Source organism: Podarcis bocagei, assembly GCF_964188305.1.
Source record: "Podarcis bocagei genome assembly, chromosome: 11".
Lineage (NCBI taxonomy): Eukaryota > Metazoa > Chordata > Lepidosauria > Squamata > Lacertidae > Podarcis > Podarcis bocagei.
This window is the reverse complement of record NC_138136.1, coordinates 47,895,891-47,919,581: the sequence shown is the minus strand read 5'-3', so window position 1 is coordinate 47,919,581 and position 23,691 is coordinate 47,895,891. Positions and strand designations below refer to the sequence as shown.

Genomic DNA, 23,691 nt, shown 5'->3' with positions numbered 1-23,691 from the left:
ACTTACTTCCATTTTCTCTTCCAATTCATGCAAAAATTCACCATCTGCAGCTATTGGTGAGATGGCTGTGGAACTCTTAGCACTCAAAATGGCACGTGCAATATATTCAAGACGCTGCTGAAGTGAGATCTCAGTGCTGTTAAATGACATAATGGTGTGACTAATATGGTAGCTTCTATGAGCAATTATCACAAGAATGTTAGCTGTTTTCAATATTTTAATCTAGTTCTTCAGTCTGTCTATTTCTCTGCAGTACGTTATTCTTTGTCTAACTGCTCTAACACCATTACTCCTGTATCTCCTCGCATCTTGCACCTTGGTCATTTCTTCTATACCATCTAGAAATACATAGAAACCAATAAAAATTCAGTTTTAGAAATGTTACATACAGATGCATGGTTTGGTAACATGGTCAAAACTTATCAACTGCTATCCACAATTAATTTCCTCGATGCATGTAAATGCTTTTATGTTAGCAGCTACAGCCACATCCTATGCTACTGGAGTCCCCCACACTGTATGCCATGGAAAAAATGCTTCCTTGTTGGTGTCTTAAGAAAACATTGCTACTTCTTTAAGGCTAGTTGAGATTATACCTTGGGCATGATCAGGAGTAAGCTTGAATCACTCTCCTCACCCATAGATAGCCAAAAGAATCTCCAGAGGGGGGCTGCAATCTCTCTTCCTACTATTTCAGGTGGGGTACTGAAAAAAGGTCATTCCCAGTATAGAATGGCAGCAGCTCAGGACCAGGGAAGAGAGGTTGCAGCCTGGATGGGAACCTTCCACAAGCCACACCTGGCCCATAGGCTGGAGCAGGCATAGTCAGTAATCTTGTTTTTGAGGCAAACTTGGGGATGCAATCACAGGAAGTTTGTCAAACACGCTGAGCCCCCAATACCTGGTCAGTAGGCTTGTTCAGTTTGATCAGGCATGGCCAAACTTGGCCCTCCAGCTGTTTTGGGACTACAACTCCTACCATCCCTAGCTAACAGGACCAGTGGCCAGGGATGATAGGAATTGTAGTCCCAAAACAGCTGGAGGGCCAAGTTTGGCCATGCCTGAGTTTGATGGATCACAAGTTCTGTCCTACCTTAGTGTCATAAAGATTGCTTTGCAAAAATTGTAACGTAAGTAAATAACTAAAGAAGACAGGAGGTACTTCACCCTGCCCTGGGACCTTACAGTGAAGGCTGAGCAATCAATCAATCAATCAATCAATCAATCAAAACATTAGATGCAATTACTGATAACAAGCTACCCTTACCTATGCATGTCTGCCAATTTTGCAAGAACTCTGGCTGCATTACTAAAACTTCCGTTTTTCTCAAAAAACCTCCACAGAAGATCCATATAGCGAACTTTGTTTTGATCAACTTTGGCCATACGTGCCAAATATGGCTCCAGAAAGGGAGAGTTTATCTGCAGGAACCAAGGGGGGAAATGTAAATTCCTATTAGCTTGCTAATGCAGTGTTTTATGAAATGTGACGATGAAGTTGTGTATCTTAAACACTGTACATTGTATTTATTTATCTTCATCAACTTGGTCTGTGACCTTACTTACTTTCAGCAGTTTATCTGACAGATCAGCTTGGACCAACCAGCTGTAAAGAGCAATACTAAATAGTTCATCCGTAGAACGCTGGGCCAATTTTAGCATTTGTTCAAACTGCAATGAGAGAAGGGGAGGAAATTGAAAAAGATCTCTAACAGTATATTTTTATTACACTTTTAGTCCTACTAGGTGTTTCCTATGCACCAGTTTAATTTCCTCTAATGAATAATATAGGTGAAGGTTTTTATAATCTTTTTATATGCCACAACAGCTGCCAGGGTAGTGATTGCTACTAAATGGAAATCTCAGGACACACCAACAAAAGAAGAGTGGATTTGTAAATTAAATGAGTATATAGAATTGGCAAAATTAACTTCAATTATAAGATATCAATCAAATCAAAAGTTAAGAATGGAGTGGAAGTATTTCGAAGATTATATGTCAAAATATTGTTCTAAAAATGACATGCTAAGAGGCTTAGAATAAAAATGTAGCAATAACAAAATCAATAAAGAAAGAAGGAAAAATCAGAATTCAACAAAAATATTTTATTATAGAATGCAAGGGGAGAAAGGTAGAAAGAAATATAAAGAAGCTGAATTGCTGTGGGGGGAAGTAGAGGGTGGGTGGTGGGTTTTATAATTAAGTGTATAATTATGCAGCTGTTGTAATTTAGATATTATATTTTATGTGAGGGAATCATTGAGAACTTTGGTTATTATGTATATATGTTAAGTTTCAATAAAGATCTTTGAAAAAAATAATAATACAGGTGAAGGTTGTTAAACTGTACTAACAGCTTCACAATAAATTTACAGTAAGTTAGTAGTCTGGATCTGAAAAAACATACATGTCCTGAAGGGAATTTTGTCGAATAGCAGGCCCTTCCTGGGCCTACTCAAGGCCTTCCTTCGGCAAGCTAAAGCAGTTCTTTGAATCTTGGATATTAGATTTATGACAAGTTTAAAAGTACTTCCTGGGCAAAGTTAATGGCAATTCAGTGTATGCCATGTTTTTTCTTACATGATGTCCTGCTTCTTCATTGCTTAGCATATTGGGATCTGATGTCAAGACAGGAGGACCAGGTTTTTTGGGCACGCTGGGAGACTGTGGGGCAGCTTTACTTTGATTGACTAACTCCTGGAGAGTGTCCGTGATGCACTTATAGCTGTTTAGCCTGCAGAAAAGTGGAAACCACAGGAAAATGACTCATAAGCAAAACCTTCCAAGCACCCACAGCAACAATTTACTGTCTTGCATATGCATGTTATTTTGTGCAAGACAGTAGAAGCTTTGACTCTTAACATCACATCCTAGATTGCCAGAGGCTGGAATGGCTGTAGAAAATATGTAGGAATTCGTCTGCAATTCAATATAATTAGTGGATAAAGCAACATAAAGAAACACACACCGACGACCCACTCTGTCACTCTTCCTTGGTTACACATCTGCAGGGGCAGGGGGGATGGCAATGGTGAATCTTAAAAATTTGGACCCTTTCCATTTCTCAGGAAGAGAAAAAATAAACATCACAACTGGTCACTTTTTATTTTGACATAAAAAAATCCCCCTCATATACACACCCCTACAAGATATTAAAGTGTACATAGTTTTTGTAATTTTACCATCAATTTGTCTTTTTCCTATTTGGCTCACAAATACAGTTTTTGTTGTATTTACGGCTACAAAGCCTGGAGAGGGGAGTCCCAGTGCCTCAGGTTAAGCCCTGCCCAGGTAGAGGGAACCTTAAAGCACTCCACTTCTCCTTTTGGCTACTTTATTTCCATAAATCCACAACCTCGGAAAACAACTGCTAACATCTACGTCCTAAAACTCACTTTGGGTTTTAGTAAAGCAAACAGTCTAATTTGTCAGCGCCTAAATGCTATTGAGCATCAGAACAACTTGGCCACAATAAGGAAATTTTGCCCATGGTATGACTATTTTCCACCTACCCATTTCGACTCTCTGGCACCCTATCTGCATAACCTAGCAATTCTAAAATACAGATGTGCCTTTACTCTCGCAAGATTGAATGTGTTGCTCTCAGCTGTACTTGAGGGACGATTCCAACAGATTCCACACGAAAAACGCTTATGTCCCTGCGGAGATGGCAGCACCAAATCGGTGGGGCATGCCTTTCTGGTTGCGCTCTTTATAAAGACTTGAGGAATGAGATTATCACCCCTCTTTTATTGTCCATTCTGGGTCACCCAGCCACTGCCACAGTGTCCTTTCTCTTGGCAGATGAAGATGAGCAGGTGACAGCAAAGGTTGCTTAGCTGGGGCAATTAGAATAAGGTCCACTATTTGACTATTGATTCAAAACCTAAAATGTATTTTATATAATTGACTTTTTATTTTTTGTATATCATATTGTTGTTTTATTGCTATGGCCGATGCCTGGTGCAAATAAAGATTCATTCATTCATTCATTCATTCATTCATTCATTCATTCATTCTCTGTCCTGAAGAACATTTCAATTGTATCCCCAAACTTGCCTTTCCTGGAAAGCCTGACATCCAACAACATCTTCCTCTGGTTCTCCATTTTTGTAGTAATGGAGTCCAAGACCTTGGGGATCTTTCTTCTCTGCAGCCATGAGAGAAAGTTCTACCACACCCTCATAGAAACGTACTTGAGATTAAAAAGGAAAAAAAAATACATTAACAGAGATAAGAGTGAACATAATACTACAGAATATTGACAAAATGAATACAAACAACCTATTTCAAATTAGAAAATGCAAAGTCCTAATTCTAATTATCTGATACTGTGGGCTGCAGGGGCATCTGTGCATCTACCCACATTTTGAAAACTATGTCCTTCTCTGAAGCCCTGGAAAACTAGGTTTTCTCAATTTTTCAGTATTTTATGCAAGGACAGTATACAATGGTACCTCGGGTTAAGTACTTAATTCGTTCTGGAGGTCCGTTCTTAACCTGAAACTGTTCTTAACCTGAAGCACCACTTTAGCTAATGGGGCCTCCTGCTGCTGCTGTGCCGCTGAAGCACGATTTCTGTTCTCATCCTGAAGCAAAGTTCTTAACCTAAGGTACTATTTCTGGGTTAGCGGAGTCTGTAACCTGAAGCGCCTGTAACCTGAAGTGTATGTAACCCGAGGTACCACTGAAATTCGAACACATACAAAATCACGAGTACTGTGTGATTAGTTTCTGAAACCCTCCATTCATGTATTAAGTTTTACACAAATGATATCAGATTTCTCAAGTGATAAAATCTGCCTGATGCACACAAACATAAAAATTACAGGAAATCTGAATTTTATTTGAAGGTGGAGAAGGAAATGGTGTCTGGCCATGAAACCAAACACAAGTCACAGTTACTCTGCTTGTGACTTCATTCTTTCAGGAAGGAGACAGGAGTTAGGGAGTGGGTGAGGGTGAAACGCAGCCATGAGGTTGGTTTGGAGTAGCCAAAAGCACGCTCTCACTCCGTGGTTCCTATCTTTTCCTCTTATTTTAAAAAATCTGTTCTGCAAAAAGCAGGAGACCTGCATCTGTTCAATGAGGAGGCAGAAGAAAGAATAGTTTCAGAGAAGACGTGGGAAGGTGCCTCCAGTTGCAGGACCCAGCCACTCTCAGAAGAGCCTGCCTCCTTGTGAACAGCGCAGAGAGCACACCAGGATTCTGGGCCACTGGATGGCAGCAGATAGGGAAAAATATGTGTTCTTTACTGTTGTATTTTTTTCTAACTGTGATGTATGTGCATCATTTCCTATACTGTTTAATACTGATATTCCTGTTGCAGTTGGTCTGCAGAGATAAAGATAAGTTGATCAGTAGAAATTATGCTCCTAAATCATGTCCCTTTCTTTCAATGGGTGGTATTCAACTAAGTTATACTCAGAGTACACCCACTGAAATTAAAGAACATGACTAAGCTAGGTCCATTACGTTCAATGGGTCTACTCTGAATAAAACCTAGCTGAATACCACCCACTGGGTCTACTCTGAGGATGGCTTAACACTGGAAACAACACTATATTCATAAAGTTAAAGTTCAGTGATGCTTGTAACTCACCTTGCCTATACTGTGCACAGACATTGGCAAGATCTACCTGTGTGCTAATCTGTTGATATTCTTTCAATGATTCTCTTAGCATCTTCTCTTTTTCAGATTTGTTCTGAACTTGTCGGGACCGCTGAAGTAGTTCATTTGCCTAGTAAGACACAAGCATAGATCAAAGTCTGCATTCTTCATTTGAACTTCACACACTGAACATTCAGTGGGAAGCCAAGGCCTATATCAGCTTTGCACTGCATGTTGATTTACTGAGATGGAGGTTGAAGCATCCCTCACACTTAACAAAGTCAATAAGTTCTTCTACTTCCTGGCCAGAAGTGATTTTTTTTTGTCTAGGAAATTATTCTTGTGCTAAGCAGTCCCCTTGTCCTTCTATAGATTGTAACACTCATCTTTCAATTATTTTCTTAAAATGATCGCAGTAGTTTAATATTAAACATCTTCCTGTGACAACTGATAAATCTTAACACTTCTATATGCATATTATTCTGAGCACAGCATGACACAATGCAATTCTCATATTATATTGCCCTCACTAGATGCAGAAATAGCATGCTAATGCACACACACACAACCAAACAAAAAACCCCTACACCCTTACTTTTTCTCATATTGGTTACTATACCATACCTTGGAACAGATAGCATCATCTGTGCTGTAGAGCAGTGGGCAGATGTCTTGTAAATGTGAACTAATCCCATCAACAGCAGCATGGTCTCTGATGTAACAGTTGATGAGGGATGCAATAAGGGCTCCAGTTAGCTCTCTATCTCTAATTACCAAGTCTCTGAAAGTAGTCACCTTCAGGTGTTCCTGAAGCTCCTATGGAAAAAGCACCCCCCCCCCCAATTTTTACTGTAAATGCTTTTTTCTTGTTTAAATTTCGTCAGAGAGAAATCCTGCTGCATTTACATTACAACAAACCATCAAGGAGAGCATAATTTACAGCACACGTTATCTTTTTAAAAAATATGCCTAAGATTAAAATAACTTTGATAATGTCAGCAGAGAAGGGCACAACCTGCAAACCACCCTCTACATCTGCGTGAAACTCTGTTTTAATAAACCAATGTAAGAACTCGCATCATAATTAAAAATGATTTTGGTACTTTGCAGGTTGCCTTTTAAAATAGTGAGGCACTCTGAAATATTTAAAAGACTGCAAAACCACTAAGTGATACCTATTGTCCAGAAGATCCCAATGTTCTGCTTTGAGCAATAAAACTCCTGTCTTCCAGGTCAAGAAGCAAGAAGTGCTCAAAGGCTGATCGATCGCCAAATATTTGTGGAATACAGTTTATCTGCATTGTAATATTGCAAACAGTTTTGCCTAACAATTTAACTTGGAAGGTACTGGTTCAATAAAGCTCAAAAGGAAGGTTTGGACAATTAATGACTGGGAGTTGCTGCGCCATTAAACTTCAGATAACAGACTTGGACAACATCCCGGATTGGAATGGAGTCAGAGGAAGCTGCGCTGATAAAAAGACAGTTGGAAAAATATATAGTAACAAAGCTGTACTCGATGGGTGAAAGTACATGACGTTTGACATGATTGAGAATCGTGGACTCAGGGACGGAGAATTATAAAGTGTCAAAATCAAGATGTGGAAACATAGAAACAACGAGGAGAGGCAGGACTGAGATGTAGAGATATGCTTCAAGGTCCAGACTGTGGGGAGCTCTGAAAAATTAATAACTATAATTTGGTCTTTTTTATTTTAGTTTTTTATTTTACTTGGCGTATTATGATTGGATATATTAATTGGATGTTTTTCATTGGAAAATCAATAAAAATGGTTTAAAAATGAAAGAAAAAGCAAGGAGTGCTGTGGCACATACCTTCTGAAGTTCACCCACGACAATGTTGAACTGATGCTCACAAAGAAGCTTCCACAGTGCCAAAGCCTGGCAGGTTTTCCGAACAAGTTGCTGGATGCCTTGAAGGGAGGCCTTCTCTGCTAATTGTGCCTCCGCTGTAAAAGTGAAACGGACACTGCTAAATTATAACTTATTTCTATCCCCTGAACATGTCATACACACTAGGGCAAATGTGTCAGGTGCTTTCACAAAATGTTTTCAAGCACTAGAAACAAAGAACTATGTGGCATGAAGGGATCGTTGGCTGACCCAGTTCTAACACTTCTCTGCTAGGTAGGATTCACTAGGTTTAAGCGATCCCTAATATGGTAATGCAGTCATGGTAAATAACAAGATGAAAGATGAAAAAATCTTTTTGAATAATTCCAGTGGCACCTTGAAGATCAACTAAATATAAGCTTTCAAGGTATGAGCTTTCGTGTGTAATACACACTTCGTCAGAAGAAGAGGTCGCTTCAACCTTATAACTGTTGATGACTGTTATGGCAGTTGGTTCCACAGGGAAGGGCAAGGGATTTTTAAAGGGATAGATGACCAAATTTAGCTTTAGTGTGTATAATGGGACATGAATCCAATATCTCTCTTCAGATCAGGTCTCTCCATAGTTTTTAGTTTGGTAATGAGTTGTAATCAGCAACTTCTCTTTCAAGTTGCTTTTTCTATTTCTAGCCTCTCTCTTTCAAACAGTCTCAAAATATTCACTGCTTACTATTAAATATTCACTGCTAGAGAGAAATTGTCCCCATGTATTTTTCTTCAAAGATACATGCTAAAGAAGAGAAAAAATAAAAAAGAGCTATTTATCTACCATGAAACTTTCTCTGGAGCTCTTGCTGCAGTTGCTGAGAACTTCCACCATCGGACCGCATGAATCCGAGTAATCGCTGCTGCAGGTTAGCTGAGGTGGCAAAGCTTTTTCATGAAAGACAAGGAAAAAATGTATAGTGTATAAATAGGGTATGGTGTGCTTTGGGCCATCGCATGCCAAATATACAGTAGTAAAAACTGGTTTAGATAGCAGAAGCTGTTTAATATGTTAACAGTGAACTCAGATTCACCATCCTTTTAAGCATCCTGCAAAGCACCTTTTTGTTTTGTCTGGGAAAGGCCATCTAATAAGAAGACTTAGGGACAGGTAGGGGAAATGAGTTCTATTTTGTATTTGCTGACCTTGAGTCTTCCATAGGGCTGTGAGCCCTAAATTAAAGTGCTCTGGAAGTTATTAGGAAGCTATTCTAGACCAGGAGTCTGGCATAAGTCAGTTTAGTACCTGCAGCCTGAGGATTGGCAGGTTAATGCACAGTCCCTTTTTGGTCCCCCAAAGTACTCATTTGTGGTTTCTGATTAAACTGTAAAAGTGTTGGTAGTTCACAGAAGAAATAGGGTTGCTCCAGAAGCAATATGTGGCTGAAAACTGGCCTAAGCTGTATTTTGTAAGCTGCTATAGAGACCTATCAAGTTGGATAATATATCTGCTATAAAGACCACAAATATCCATCCATAAATATTGGAGATACATATGTTTTCTAAGGGAACAACTCAATTTTCATACCAGTTATCTGTACAACACAGCTGTCAACCACCAATGCTTGTTTTCCTCAACACCCTTAATCTTACCTGGGATTTCTAAGGGATCCTATTGCGGCAAATTGTGAATTCCTATCCAAAAATTCCTGCAGCCCTTTTAATTCTTGTAGTACAGTTTCTAACACTTGTGGTGGAACACTGCTTTCAACCTAAACAAGAAAGAGGTTAACCGAAATGAACATATTTGAAACTAGCTGATTTTAACTTATTCTAAATTTCTGTTCTTGGAGGTTTCTGGGTGGATGACTAGGAAGTGAATCCTCCGGTAACCAGGAAACGTCACTGTTAGGAAATATTGCTTTGCAAAACTTTTTGAGCTGGAGTCAGACAGGGGAAGAAGGGAAGACCACAAATTTCTCCTTTCCCCTGTGCATGAAAAGAGAACTGTAGAGGAAGCCACTCCTTATGAGGGAGATGGGGAGGAGAAAAAGGCAAACCTTTTAGTTGCTGCTGAACCAATTCTGTGCAGCTCTGGACAAGCTGAAAAAGCTCTTTGCTGTGATGATCAGGAAGAGCTGGTGTTGGGGCCTGAATCTCCCTTTATGGTGTAACTTCCTGATATCAGCCTTGCCGAGTTACTAGTTACACTTTCCAATCATCAAGACTGCCCTATCCCAGAAACCTCCAGAGAAACACACCTGACAACAGGTAAACAGAATCCAGATCTATGTTTACACAAATAACTGCTTTTCTAAGCTTACACATTGTGAAGAATCAAGAGATTAACCTTCAAACCTGTCCTTTCCCTCCAAAAATTGGGTTTCGTAGTAATGGGGTTTTGTTTTGAGATCACCAAGAGGGAGAATTCAAACTTGCAACCACCACCACCACCTTGAAGTAGAAAAGCTACCACTTGATTCTGCAAAATTAAGCTACTAATATTTTTGGGAGCAGGATGGCTGAACCCTTCTATATGACAAGCTGTTTTTCTATCTGAAGAGAATTTGGGTGAGGAGTAGAATTCAAAGATGAAACTTGCTATTCATCTTTATCAGGGGGCGGCAATTTTTTTGTGGCTTGGGTCTGTTCACGGTCCTGCAGACACCGTGGTGGGGTGGAGTGCGCGCACGCACACATGCGCAACCACTTTTTCCGGCTCTCCTTCCGGCACAGAGGAGGCATGCACAGCTTCCCATTGGCTGCAGGAACGTCCTGCAGCCAATGGGAAGCCAGCCAGCATTGCGGAAGGCAGTCCCCGTTCTGCTCTGCGCCGGTTTAGCGCAGCACACAGGAGCCGATCGAGCGGGCGGCGGGGGTCCATGGGCCGGTTAGACCCCCATGGGCCACAGGTTGCCGACCCCTAAACTTTATTATCATCAGCATTTGAGTTTAAAGGCTTGCACTTACTATGCATTTATTACTCCCCCCCCCCCCAAGCTCTGAATATGCCTATACTAAGAATGGCACAACAGTGAAGTGATGTGTTTGGATCTGGCACTCACTGTTATCAAAGAAGATCAAAGGTTACAGTCACCTCTGCTGATTCATGCTGGTACTAAGTTCCAGCCAAACCTATTAAACAATGATTACAGGGACAAACATATTCATCCTTCCCTTCTAAATCCATCTTCCTGAAATGAAGAAAATAATAATACGGTTCTTATGCAGTGTGGTGCTTTGTGATGGCACACTGACCAATAGTCACCAAGTTGATTTCCTTCATATATAGACATCAACACCAGTATTAACCCCCAAACTACCAACTATCCTTACAAACTTTATATAAGATTCCAAAACAGTCATTAATACTCATCAGTACTTACAGCTACAACTTCTCGATTGCCACTCTTGAAAACTCTCTCCACAACTATACTTCCATCCCAAATGTTTCTGGAAAGCAATAAAATACAATTTTGAAATTTCATGTGATCACCATATGACGACACTGGAAGCTTCTGCTTCCCTTTTAAGCTTAACCACAGCTTAGTGTGCTGTGAAACCCTAAACCATGATTAATCTTATCCATATTTAGTGGAAACACACCAACACCATTTGAAGTTGGTTGTTTCCACCAACCACAGTTAAGATAAACTTCATTTTGTCAGGTTATAACAACATGTATTCTCACCTTTCCATAAATAACTTACCCTATGATCCGAGAGAAATATATGCAGATACCATTGTGCTTTCCAGAAAACACTATCTCGGGGCACATTATGCCACTAAGAGAAGCACTGGGTTGAGACATATGACTGCTTGAAGTGAACACTGGAGTTGACATGGTTGGAGGATGCAAACCTGGAACATAAACTCAATTTTTTAAAAAAGACAGAAGCAAGATTATAAGTACTAGAGAAATATATTTAAATAATTAAAAGGAAATACCTTGGGCTGGTGTTGCCAAAAAGCTTGGATTAGGGTAGGGGCTACTAGCAGACATAGGAGAACCTAATATAAGAAGAGCAATGCATACTATAAAGCAACCATAAAGCAATAATGCATAGCCCAACAAGACAACAGGAACCCACCAATAGCATACAAATTGATCCAACAGCCCCCTCAAGCACACAAACAAAACTCATTGCAGTCAACTATAGGCAACCATCCACACCCTACCCCCCCCATATCTATCTCACCACCCACAAAAACCAATAAATGAACAGAAATAGAACTGACCCACGTGATGCTAACGAAAAACCCTTATGCATACACTATGTAGAAGAATGAGTTTACTATCCCTTCTCCCCTCCCCCAGCTTTATACTGTCCATAACGTGTCTCACATCAAATATGAATGATCTGTAGAAAATATTCTATGAACTGAAAGAAGAGGTGCTGTATGTACTTCTGTAACCCAAGAAAATCTTTAATAAAAACAATTTTTTAAAAAGCAATAATCAGAGCACAGCTTTAAGAGATTACAATATAAAACCAGAGAGTTTGAGGCAGGGAGAAGGAATCATTTTTATTCAGTAATTGTCTGCCACCCACAGTTTGCTATGAGATGCCACTGGCAGAGATGGCTTACAGTTCAAGACATATTGAAAGAATTTAGAGGGACGGGCATATCTTTGCATCACACATGGGAAAGGGTGAAGGAAAGAGAAAATTAGTTCCGCCCCTCAAATCTTCATTTATTGTTATCACTATTTCAATGCTCACATATTGTAGATATAAAATATGAAGGAGGTTTATGTTGCTAAATTGATCTGTATACTAAAACAGTTCAAAGTACTGTCAATTTCCTCTTCTTTCAGCATGGGAAGGGCATTTGTACAGTAAGTATAAATGCACTTCTGAATCATGAACTCAACAGTAGTGAATGACTACTAAAGCCACGCGAGTGGGTGCAAGTGGATGGAATGTTTTTGCAAAATACTGTAAAAGGTAAAAAAAACCCTCTTGCCTAAAGGTACTGACTACAGTGGTGCCTCGCAAGACGAAAAGAATTCGTTCCGTGAGTCTTTTCGTCTTGCGATGTTTTTCGTCTTGCAAAGCACGGTCCGTCGCAACTGCGCCTCTTCAAGCGGCTTTAAAAAAAAAGCCCATAGGGAAATTCGTCTAGCGAAGCAACGCAAAACCGAAAAACCCTTTCGTCTAGCGAGTTTTTCGTCTTGCGAGGCATTCGTCTTGCGGGGCACCACTGTATGTTTGCTGCTTACCAGGTGGAACAGGAGATCCCAGTGCGTACCCAACATTACTTGGAGGCGGCAGGGTGGATGGAAATCGCATCTGTGTTTCACCACCATATCTGAGATTCACAAAATTAAAACAACTGTATCAACGCTGCAATCAGTTCTCAGATTATTTTTAAGCAGTCAAACAGTCAATAAATACTTCTTTAGGTAGTTGAATTGTGAAGCATATGTAAAAAACAGCTCGCCCACTGTTTAATGCTATGTCTAAACCCTGTAATGGTGTGTCAAGGGGACCCTCTGGCCCATGTACCAAATTAGTAAGGTAAAGGAACCCCTGACCATTAGGTCCAGCCATGGCCGACTCTGGGGTTGTGGCGCTCATCTCGCTTTATTGTCCAAGGGAGCCGGCATACAGCTTCCAGGTCATGTGGCCAGCATGATTAAGCCGCTTCTGGCGAACCAGAGCAGTGCATCGAAACGCCGTTTACCTTCCCGCTGGAGCGGTACCTATTTATCTACTTGCACTTTGATGTGCTTTTGAACTGCTAGGTTGGCAGGAGAAGGGACCGAGCAACGGGAGCTCACCCCGTCGTGGGGATTCGAACCGCTGACCTTCTGATCGGCAAGTCCTAGGCTCTGTGGTTTAACCCACAGTGCCACCCGCGTCCCTTATGGGCCAAATTAGGACTGCCAAAACAGTTTTTCCTTAACCATGCCCACCTGCCCCACAGCTAACCATCAGGTGTGAAACAGGACAAAAGGGTGGCAGCAAAGGAACTGGAAGTTTAAAGTGTGCTTTCAAGTGTTCTTTGGTAAGCAGCGCTCAACCAAGCCCTGCTGGGATTGGCTGTACTAGGGAGATCCCCATGTGTAGATCAGCTGGTGAATGCTGATAGCAAGCCCCCTTGAAACTTTTAGCTCTGCCGTAATAACCCTGCTGAAAAGCCCTAGCTCCATTCCACATGCTGCTGTGCCCTCAGGAAACAAGCCAGAGCCTTGCTGTTCACGACATCTGAACTAGGGTCTGTGGTTTGCTTCCCTCAAAGAAACCACATGCCATGAACAAACCTTGGTTACCATTCACAAACCATTAGGCTGGGTGTGAGTGTCACAACAAATCAGACCCTGACATAGGAGCCAACTCCTAGGGGCCATGAAGGCTTTGGCTCCCTCAAAGCTGATGGGCATGGCCATTAAAATGGTGTATGTGCACGGTGTCATGTGATCAATTATGCGGGGTGGCGCTTACCTGGGCCCCACAATATTTCATTTAAGTTGGCACGCCTGGACCCTGACTTTGTTTTACAGTCGGACAGCAGCAGAAGTGGAGCAAGAACTTTTCAGCAGTGTGCATTAGCATTCTGTGGGTTCATGCTAAACAAAAGTTTGTTTTTACCTACAGTTTAATGTGACACACAGATTGGGCCTCTGTGGCTAACCTTTGCTATGGTTTATTAAAGCAAGTCAGTTTCATAAACCATGGTTTGAAGTTGGCTTGTTTTATTAAACAAAGCCACTGTGTGCCTACTAATTAAAAAGGCAATTTCAACACAAATTAGAACTAAGATGCTGCTTTCTCTAAACTATTTTTCTCAAGAGTGAGGTACAAAGAGGCATGATCATATCTTAAATCTATAATGACAAAATGAAACATAGCACAATAGTTACTGAGAAACAGGAATCAGCTATGAAACTTTATGAAATGCTTAGTTTTAACAGTTCATATGTTCCAACCAGAGTCCAGCACAACCCATTTACTGCTGGGATACCATAGATTTTTAAAGTATAATCTCTTGGCATAATGCAGATATGAATAATTTTACCTGAAAAATGCTCGAGTGGCCCAAACAGATACTTCTCTATCACAAGCAGCAGAAGAACAGGCAAGTATTAGGCAAGTAGCACAAGCCTGCTCTTCCTGTAAGAACCATCATTAAAAAATATCAGTAAAAATGACAGAACAATCTTAGTGCAGTTTTAATGAAATGAGCAAGGGGCTAAAGGGTAACTTGTCTATTTAGAAGTAAGTCCTACTTTCTCCAGCGGGGCCCATATAAGGGTGTAAATAATTGCAGCCAGTAACATGGTGTTGCTACCAGATGTTAGGTATATATCTAGAAGTCATCACTATAGTGGAGGAGCATGCTGAACAATTACATTTTTAACTGCCTTACCTGTCCAACACAATTAATAACACACTTACAGAATCTATTAAGATAAAATAGGGTGATGGCCACTAATCAAGACAGCGTCAAAACAAACAAACAAAAACATAATGGAGGCTAACTATTAACCACTGGTAAAGGTAAAGGGACCCCTTTAACCCACAGCGCCACCCGTGTCCCTTATTAGCCACTGAGAGACACCTAAATTGAGTCTCAGATGATTCCCCCCCCCCCCCGTTTCTTACATAGCCAGCAAGGGATCACTCTCACTATCATAACCTGCTTATAAGCTCCCCACTACTGGAGGTAGCATGTTGAACCCCTAGTTCTATCTTTGGCCTAATATAGTAAGAAAAAGTTAAATTCTCACCGGGTGCAGTTTGAAAAATCTTTCAATCTCTTCTCCATCACCTCCTGCATTGCACACAAAAAGATGCCGCAGCTGATCTACTGGTCTGAGTTTATGAAACATAAAACTCCCCTAAAGAAAAACAGAACATTTTTTATTTATTTAATGGTGATTTCCATAGCATTTTTATTGGCCAAAATAATTTACACTTGTTGCACCTTGTTCATCTTTATGACAGCCCTATAAGGAAAGTCATTAATAATTATATTTTACAAAAATGGAGAATGGTTTGTAAAGAAGTGGCATTCTCCGGGCCAGGCATCCCCAAACTCGGCCCTCCAGATGTTTTTGGGACTACAATTCCCATCATCCCTGACCACTGGTCCTGTTAGCTAGGGGTGATGGGAGTTGTAGTCCCAAAACACCTGGAGGGCCAAGTTTGGGGATGCCTGCTCCAGGCTGTCCAGAAAGTCTTTGGCCAAGGTTTGAACCTGTAATATTCCCAAGCAGCTATAATATACAACGAAGAACAATATTTAAGCTACAGTAAAGGGCTGGGGGTGGGGGGAATCTTCTCCCATGCCTTTATTTGAGGTAGAGGTAGAGCCTAGTTTCAGAGATATTTGAAACAACCTCAATATATCAGAGCTGTACCTCAAACCTTTTCATAACTAGGTAATAAACATAGCCACCTGTGCTACATACAGGGCTGGAGGGCAGAGCTTAGGCATGATCTTCTCACTTTTAGAAATTAAGTACAGTCCTCTCATGTCTAAATTCTCTATCATATAGAGCAAGCATATTAAGACAGTTTTATTTTGCATCTACACAAAAGTCATACAATGTCCCATGTTTAACAATTATGATTAACACATATACATTAAAAGGCTCTAACAAAGACGTTTCAGGGGAATAAATTACTGGAGTAAGAAAGAATAATACATCAGTATACCCTTTACCTTTACCGAGTCACAGAAGAGTAGAGTCGGAAGGGACACTGAGGGTCCTCTAGTCTAACCCCCTGCAATTCAGGAATCTTTTTGCTCAACTTGGGGCCCAAACCCACAACCCCGATCTTAAGAGTCTCATGCACTACCAGCCTGAGTAGACAATTAATCCAGATTATGTATGTACACATATGAAGTTACTATACTGGCCCAAATATAAGCCGCACCCGAATGTAAGCCGTACCTTTAAAATTGGAGGGGGGGGGAGAGAAAACACCTAAATATAGAGAGGGGGGAGCCAGGCTGCGTTGCCAGCAGCCTTTCCTCTTCTTCGCTCTCTCCCTTCCCGGCCTTGGGGGAGATGATGGGGGACTGTGCGCAGGGCGGGTGCTGCTTTGCTGCACTCCTGGCCTTGTTTGCCCTGTGCTCCTGGCTGCATACCGTAAGGTCACAAATATAAGCCGCACTTTTCATGGTCAGTATTTGGGGGGAAAGTGAGGCTTATATTCAGGCCAATACGGTACTTTCCCCCTATTCCTTCCCAGAAAAGGTAGTTTGCAAAGTCAGTGGCTTATATCCCCTGTGTCACTCATCTGATGGTACTGCTTCAGTCAGTGTAAGAAGAGAAGCAATTTTAAGAGATTCCTTCCTATAGTTCCTCCACATCCCCAATATGCTCTGGAAGGTTCCCCATTACCTCTGAGCAGATTTCAGAAGTGGGGTGGGGGACAAATGGCAAAAGGTGCTTCTCTCTTCCTTTTACTGATGAAAGCCTTACTGTCAGCTGACCCGACAACATGGAATACAACCAAGTGGTAGGACGCCAGAATGATTTCAGACAAGAATAAAAAAAAACACCACACCAGGATGTAAGAGATTAAATTCATTTCTAAACAGAGATTAAGAGCTTCTGAAAATGTCATCTGAGGTTCAGTTTCATCTTCCTCCTCTTTCTCTATTTTTATTTTATTTTAAGCAATAGTACTACAAACCTGTGCTGAAAGGAGAACAAATTTCTTTGGCGGTAGCATATGCTGTTGTACAACTACAGGATAGTCAGTTATGGGAATTAGATCTTTATTCAAAGGTGTTACTATCTTCTGAGCTTTGTGATCATCTATTGCAGAAAGAGCCCAAGAATGTCCATCTACATGTGTCTTTGTCTGAAATAAGAAAGTAAAGAGTAAAAAAATTATAAAAGAGTAACTTGCTTTCCAATAATATGCTTCAGCTATAACAATTTTATTGAACCTCTGCCTGCAGCTGAGGAAGCTAGTTATCCTCCTATCTTTCCAGCTGCCAATTATAATTCTATCCTTCACAGCCTCTGCAGTATTACTGTACCATAGCTGGATCAGGGTGTAAAAATATAAAGGCAAGCTAAAGGTCCTCTGGATGGTTAAGTCCAGTCAAAGGCGACTATGGGGTTGTGGTGCTCATCTCGCTTTCACGCTGAGGGAGTCGGTGTTTGTCCACAGACAGCTTTCTGGGTCATGTGGCCAGCATGACTAAACCGCTTCCGGCACAAAGGAACACCATGACAGAAACCAGAGCACACGGAAACACTGTTTACCTTCCCGCCACAGCGGTACCTATTTATCCACTTGCACTGGCATGCTTTTGAACTGCTAGGTTGGCAGGAGCTGGGACAGAGCAACGGGAGCTCACTTCGCTGTGGAAATTCGAACCGCCAACCTTCCGATCAGCAAGCCCAAGAGGCTCAGTGGTTTAGATCACAGCGCCACCCACGTCCCTGGATCAGTATGTACTTCCCACCAGGCAATTAAATCTATGGCTGCATTTCCCCCCCACCCCCCAAATAATTTTAAGCCAGTATCAGAAAGGTGAAAAGCTGGTCACAACTTGTGATATGGCCTTGCAATAAGAAGCAGAAAGGTGTCAAAAGGGGAAGTATCAGAAGTTGAAAACCTTTGAACTCTTACACAGATTTATGAAGAGAGAGATCAAAGAAATCTAGGTAGACAAAACTATCATCTCTCACAACAGCTATTACTTTCAAAATAACCTAGCAAAATATAAAGAATTACCTGTGTTTCCATCATTGGCTTTTGGAAAGGAAAAGAATCATGATTAACACACCACAATATATCATTATCCTCATTTTCTGAAGCAGCCATTAGCAGAACACCTGAAAATATAATAATAATTTATTAAGAAATGATGAATCTGAAACCTAAAATCGAATCTTACGATTCATCACTTTCTATAGGACAAAATAGCCTAAATTGGACAAAGGACTCTTAAATTACTGATAAAAACTCATCTTCAGAAATTACCTTTGCTATAAAGAGCTTGGTGCACCTTTGATGGCTTTTCCACATTAGAAGCAGCAGAAAATCCTGGAGGCAGGCGGATGTGAACCAACGTTAATGTTGAAGGACGAGAAAAAGGATGCTTGAATGGGCATGTACTAAAATACATCCGGACACCTAAGAAAAAAGCACAAGATACTCCATTAACAGTATAAGTGTATTTCATAAAAGGGTTGCAGTACAATCCCATACCTGTCTACTCAGTGCTTTTTTTCTAGAAACCATGAAGTTGTTACAGTAAGTGCCACACTTTTTAACAAAAGAAGAAGTGCCATACTGCATAACCTTCAGTACCCCCTGAAAAGCACTGTGTCTACTTCAAAATTAGTCCCATCGAGTTGAATGGGGCTTGCTTCCAGTTAAGTTTTGGATCGCAGCATTAATGTGTCTGAAGTATTCTGTTCAGATACGGAACTACTGAACAGCAACAACACAGACTGCTTCATATTTCCCATTTAAAGATAATGGTATGAATGATAATAGAAACCTGGTTATTTCTAACTGATCCGCACATTTTAATTCCTCTTCACACACTGCTTCTTGACCCCCCAGACCCTTTAGGATTACTAGGATACTATGATGCCGTGATCCTATACCCTATTGGCTCCCTTCTTTGCCTATCTTCTTCCTTTCAATACCCTGTTGCTAGTTAGTTTCTTCCAGTTTGCAGGCACTCCACTCTCTAGGCCAGTTCAGATTCTAGACTGGGTGGAGATACTAACTGGGTTGTGATACTACCCACTTCCCCACCAACAGGTTATCCATGCCTCCCTTCTACCACGCACCAGAAATGATTGCATGAATCAAGCTATTCTACATAGAGGCCACCACATGTAGTGCCTGCCTTATGTAGCACATTATGTTCCTGACGTTATGTTATATAGAACAGAGGGGAGGGACATGTACCTGCTCATTCACCATGTGAGCAGGCTTTCCACCCAGCAAGTTTTTGAACCAGGGCACAGACACGGTACTTAGTGTTACAGAAAAGGATACTGAATTCTTACCTGCATGAGTGATTGCCAATAACTGGCAATCAATGGATTCAGAATTTTCAATCACTGCTATCTGAACAATAGGCTTAAACACAGAACGGTCTATGGTCCTAAAAGAAAACCAAGATATCAGCATGTGTACATGCAAGATCTTTTTACCATGTAAACAAAATGATCTAATAATAAGAGATGTAATAAGACATTAAAGTCAGCTCCTCAAGCATAATACCTTAATGTAGATATTTTACCTGGCAATCTTTCCAGCTGCAGCGACAATAGCATTCTGAGAAACAGAAGCAACCCTCACCATCCCTTGACCATCTGGACCTAAATCATAAACCTGCAATTTAATTATATTGTTTTTAGTGGGTTTACTATAAATTCACTTAACATTATTCTCTTCTGCAACGCCTACCGCAAATACGTCAGGAGGCAAGTTAGTTCTGAAATGAAAAATGGCAGCTGCACTGCATTCCAAGGTGAGTAGTTCATAGGACAGAAACACGAGAGAACCTTCTTTTATTGAATGCAGGTGGGATGTTGGAATAAGCTTGGATAGAGTGCAGAGCCATAAAAACAAATAGGGGAGGTGAAAGGATGCAGAGCGAAGGAACTTGTAGTACATTTGCATAGTGAACAGGAAACAATCCTGCATGAAAGTTGCTATCAGCAGGCACAGGACTGACAGCTAAAAGGAAGAGGATAACTTTATGTTGGGCAGGTGGGACAAAGAATAAGTGCGTAAAGTACAGACAATGGTAGGCAACTACCCGCTGAAAAATGTATCCAGCAAGGCTGGGTTAGAACTGTGTTATACGGTAAGTTCCCATCAATGTAATGAAGTTAGCATTGATGTGAACCTAAATTTGTGAATGACAGGGGAAACAGAATGTATCAAAAGGCATACCTGTATCACACCTTTTTCAGAGCGTGTGTATAAGATGTTTCGGGAGTTGTCAATGGCAATTTGAACAATGGGATCTGCAGTTTGGGAATAAAAACCCAGAATCAGCTGCTTAAAGTCTGTCAACATTTGGTATTGAGAAATAGAGACTTTCATTCATAATGTCCAGAAGATATAGGTGGACGATCAAAACATTTTTTTTTCTTACCTAAGCACTTCAAATAACAAATTTCAAACTTAAGACTAGCCGAATTACCCGAGTGTCTTAACAGCATGTTTGTATTGTATTTGCATTGGTTAAACTGCTTTAGCAATAAAAGACGGTAATTTAGTAGCACAAATCTTGAAAGAAAGCACTCAACCTATTGATTCATTTATGTAAATGAAACATTTAAGTGAGCCAGAGGTGCCAGACATTTGTAACATATTATCAAACACAAATACATCTGTGTTTTAATATTGGTATTTTAAACATGGATTTTACATCCCTTACCATCTTCTGAGAATGTGAACTGGAGCAATGATGGAACAAGGAATGAAAGGGTGCTCTTTGAATGATTGATCTTCCTACAACGCTGGCTAAACCAGCCAGCCTCAGCCTACAAAAATAAAAAAACACACTAGAATTAGATAATTATGCAAACCCATAGAATACTTTACTCGACCCATCTAGTTATCAATGAATTCCCAACATTATTAAGCAGCCTAACTAGTCCTGGCCCCCAGATCATTGCAGATGAACAGTGTGCTCTCCTCCAGCACCAGCAGTCTGTATTTCAAAAGAGAAGTCATTTTATAAAGTTCCATTTAAAAAGTTCCAAAACCTCAAGAGTTTATAACTCCATATTTTTCTCTCACTTTGATTGGACCCCAATCTTACATAAGGACAACAGTAAATCTGCTTAATACCACAGAGTAAGCCAACATAACATGACATCAGATTCACTAGCACATGTGTTGATATACTAGCTCTAAGCACATGTGTGTTGATGAAGCAGGTATGAGACTTGACCTTTTAATTGCTGACAGAATTCAAGAAGGAAGCTTGGTCTTTTGAGAACTAGCCAGTTTGTGGCCTCTTTGATGAAGGCCATAGAATAAACTCAACAGTATTGAGTTATTGTCTGTCACTGTAACAAAAATACTTAAACATCAGATGGTTCTTTGCTAGAATTCTGAAGATCATTGAAGATGACTCAGATTCAGTACATTCTTTGCAATGAACAAGAATATTTTTTAAGTTAGCAGGAGTTCCAGACTAACATTTATGCACTAAGAAACTCACTACTCTCTTTCAAATAAATGAAGCAATATAGAAGCGGAAGAAGTGAGGCATCAAGAGCAATGTACTTTCCATCCATCCCCCAGTATCCATCTCTAGCAGATTTCACTTGCCTGGTAAGCAATTTCATACAAACAACCATCTTTGCCAGCCAAGAAGATACGCCCATTTTCAGAAGAAGTTATTGTCAGCAGATAGGTGTTATCGGTAGGCAGTGAGTAGAGCGGGTCTGGAAGAAGCTGCATTCCACCAGACATGCTATCATTGAGGGATCCAGAACCTGATTAAAAATATATATATATGTTATTTTATTTGTTGACTACTTCAACTAAAATGATTTCAAGAAATAATGAAGACCTAACATTGAGTTTGTATATCATGAACTCTTAAATGCTATTTTCTAAAAGTTGATAGGTTTGCTACTAAGGCGTCAACCCTAAATCCTCAGAATAAATAAGATTGAGCCAAAACTCTCTTATGTTGAAAAACACAGTTCTTAAGAATTAAAATTTCATTTCACTTGAGTAATCAAATACGCTTAATTCACAATGCCAATTCTTTTCCTATTTATACTATTAAAAGTATACACTCCAGATACAACAAAGTAGTAAATTTTCTAAAACCACGTTATCTTGAGCATGTATGTGTGTTTTAACACGGAGACTTATCTCAACGTAAAACTTATTTACTCTCAGGCCCCATCTACACTAAGCGTTTAAAGCTGTAACATACCACTTTAAACAGTCACAGTTCCCTCCAAGGCATGTTGGGAACTGCATTTTGTTAAAGGTGCTGAGAGTTGCTAGAACAGGCTTCCTCAACCTCGGCCCTCCAGATGTTTTTGGCCTACAACTCCCATGAACCCTAGCTAGCAGGACCAGTAGTCAGGGATGATGGGAACTGTAGTCTCAAAACATCTGGAGGGCCGAGGTTGAGGAAGCCTGCGCTAAAAGATCCCTATTCCATTCACAGGACTACATTTCCCAGGGAAGAGGGCTTGATGAGAAACCACTCTGGAAATTGCAGCTCTGTGAGAGGAATAGGGGTCTCCTAACTCTCAGCTTCCTTAACAAATTTTCCATGATACTTTAAAGTGGCATGATACTGTTTTATATGTATAGTTCAGGTGGGGCCTCGAAAAGCTTAATCGGCCATTATTTCATTCTACTGCCACCGAAGAGCCTCATTCCCTCAGCTCCACCAACCATCAAGTTGGTTGTGTCTAGCCAGGTACTTGTGTTGGTAAGGTAGCAAGCTGAAACTAAGAGGAGCCAGTTGCATTAAACAGTCACCAGGTAGCAGCAAGTTCCTCCAAATTTCTTTCCCCATCTCTTCATGAAAGCAAGCATGTGAATACACAATTACCTCCTTGTAAGGTTGCATAGCTTAGTCCTAGAATGACTATATCCACAGGAGTAGCCAAAACGAGCAGGTGTCGTATATGTGGTTGAAAGACTCCTGTGAGTAAAGAAAGCAGAAGACAACCTGTCAATATAAGGGGGGGGGGAGGGAGGAAACCACCTCTACATAACATGCTACTTGTCATAACCAAGATCTAAGGGAGTGAAGAGGTATTTGCACTAATTCCTGTCAGTCAGGAAATATCATTTCAAGTCTTTTAACGGCTATTTTCCCAATCCTACAATAATTTCAGCAATGAAGCCTCAAAAATAGAAGGTATATTTATGCAACATTTATCTTTGGGGTAATTATGTGCACTGCATGATAATATTCAAAAGGCCAAGTATGTAAGATAGTTTCTAATACAGAACAGACACCAACAAAGCAAACAAATGAAAGCTTGTTCTCAGGATAAAGATAAAATGATTTTTCCCAGGTGTATTTTGTCCATAGCCTATTACCTGCTTTTGGTTTCACCAGTCCCACAGCAAGGATGGTTTCACTAAGGCCATCAAAATAAGCGAGGTCCCCACTGCAATGAACAGAAAAGGTTACATGAAAACATTGAGTACTTAATGAAATTGTTAAGAGCAGCAATCCATTACTTACACAAACCTTTTCTTCTTATTAACCAATTTAGAGTTTACCATACCCAAAAACTTCAT

General features: G+C 40.5%; 1 protein-coding gene across 2 annotated transcripts in view; it reads right to left on the bottom strand.

Moving 5' to 3' along the window:
• NUP155 (nucleoporin 155) overlaps positions 1-23,691 on the bottom strand; it is a 36,564-nt gene that overhangs the window by 6,545 nt on the left and 6,328 nt on the right. The window contains exons 4-29 of one of the 2 annotated variants that reach the window (XM_081212652.1): positions 23,488-23,558; positions 22,991-23,083; positions 21,739-21,905; positions 20,837-20,942; positions 20,347-20,420; positions 19,688-19,779; positions 19,452-19,549; positions 18,409-18,561; positions 18,160-18,260; positions 17,104-17,274; positions 15,186-15,296; positions 14,474-14,568; positions 12,675-12,763; positions 11,399-11,461; positions 11,161-11,311; positions 10,837-10,903; positions 9,104-9,222; positions 8,295-8,398; positions 7,448-7,581; positions 6,236-6,427; positions 5,603-5,741; positions 4,060-4,195; positions 2,581-2,734; positions 1,567-1,671; positions 1,268-1,422; positions 7-136 (exon numbers count right to left, since the gene is read on the bottom strand). In XM_081212652.1, the coding sequence (XP_081068778.1) occupies positions 7-136; positions 1,268-1,422; positions 1,567-1,671; positions 2,581-2,734; positions 4,060-4,195; positions 5,603-5,741; positions 6,236-6,427; positions 7,448-7,581; positions 8,295-8,398; positions 9,104-9,222; positions 10,837-10,903; positions 11,161-11,311; positions 11,399-11,461; positions 12,675-12,763; positions 14,474-14,568; positions 15,186-15,296; positions 17,104-17,274; positions 18,160-18,260; positions 18,409-18,561; positions 19,452-19,549; positions 19,688-19,779; positions 20,347-20,420; positions 20,837-20,942; positions 21,739-21,905; positions 22,991-23,083; positions 23,488-23,558 (3,070 nt within the window). The other variant, XM_081212653.1, reaches the window with a different exon arrangement.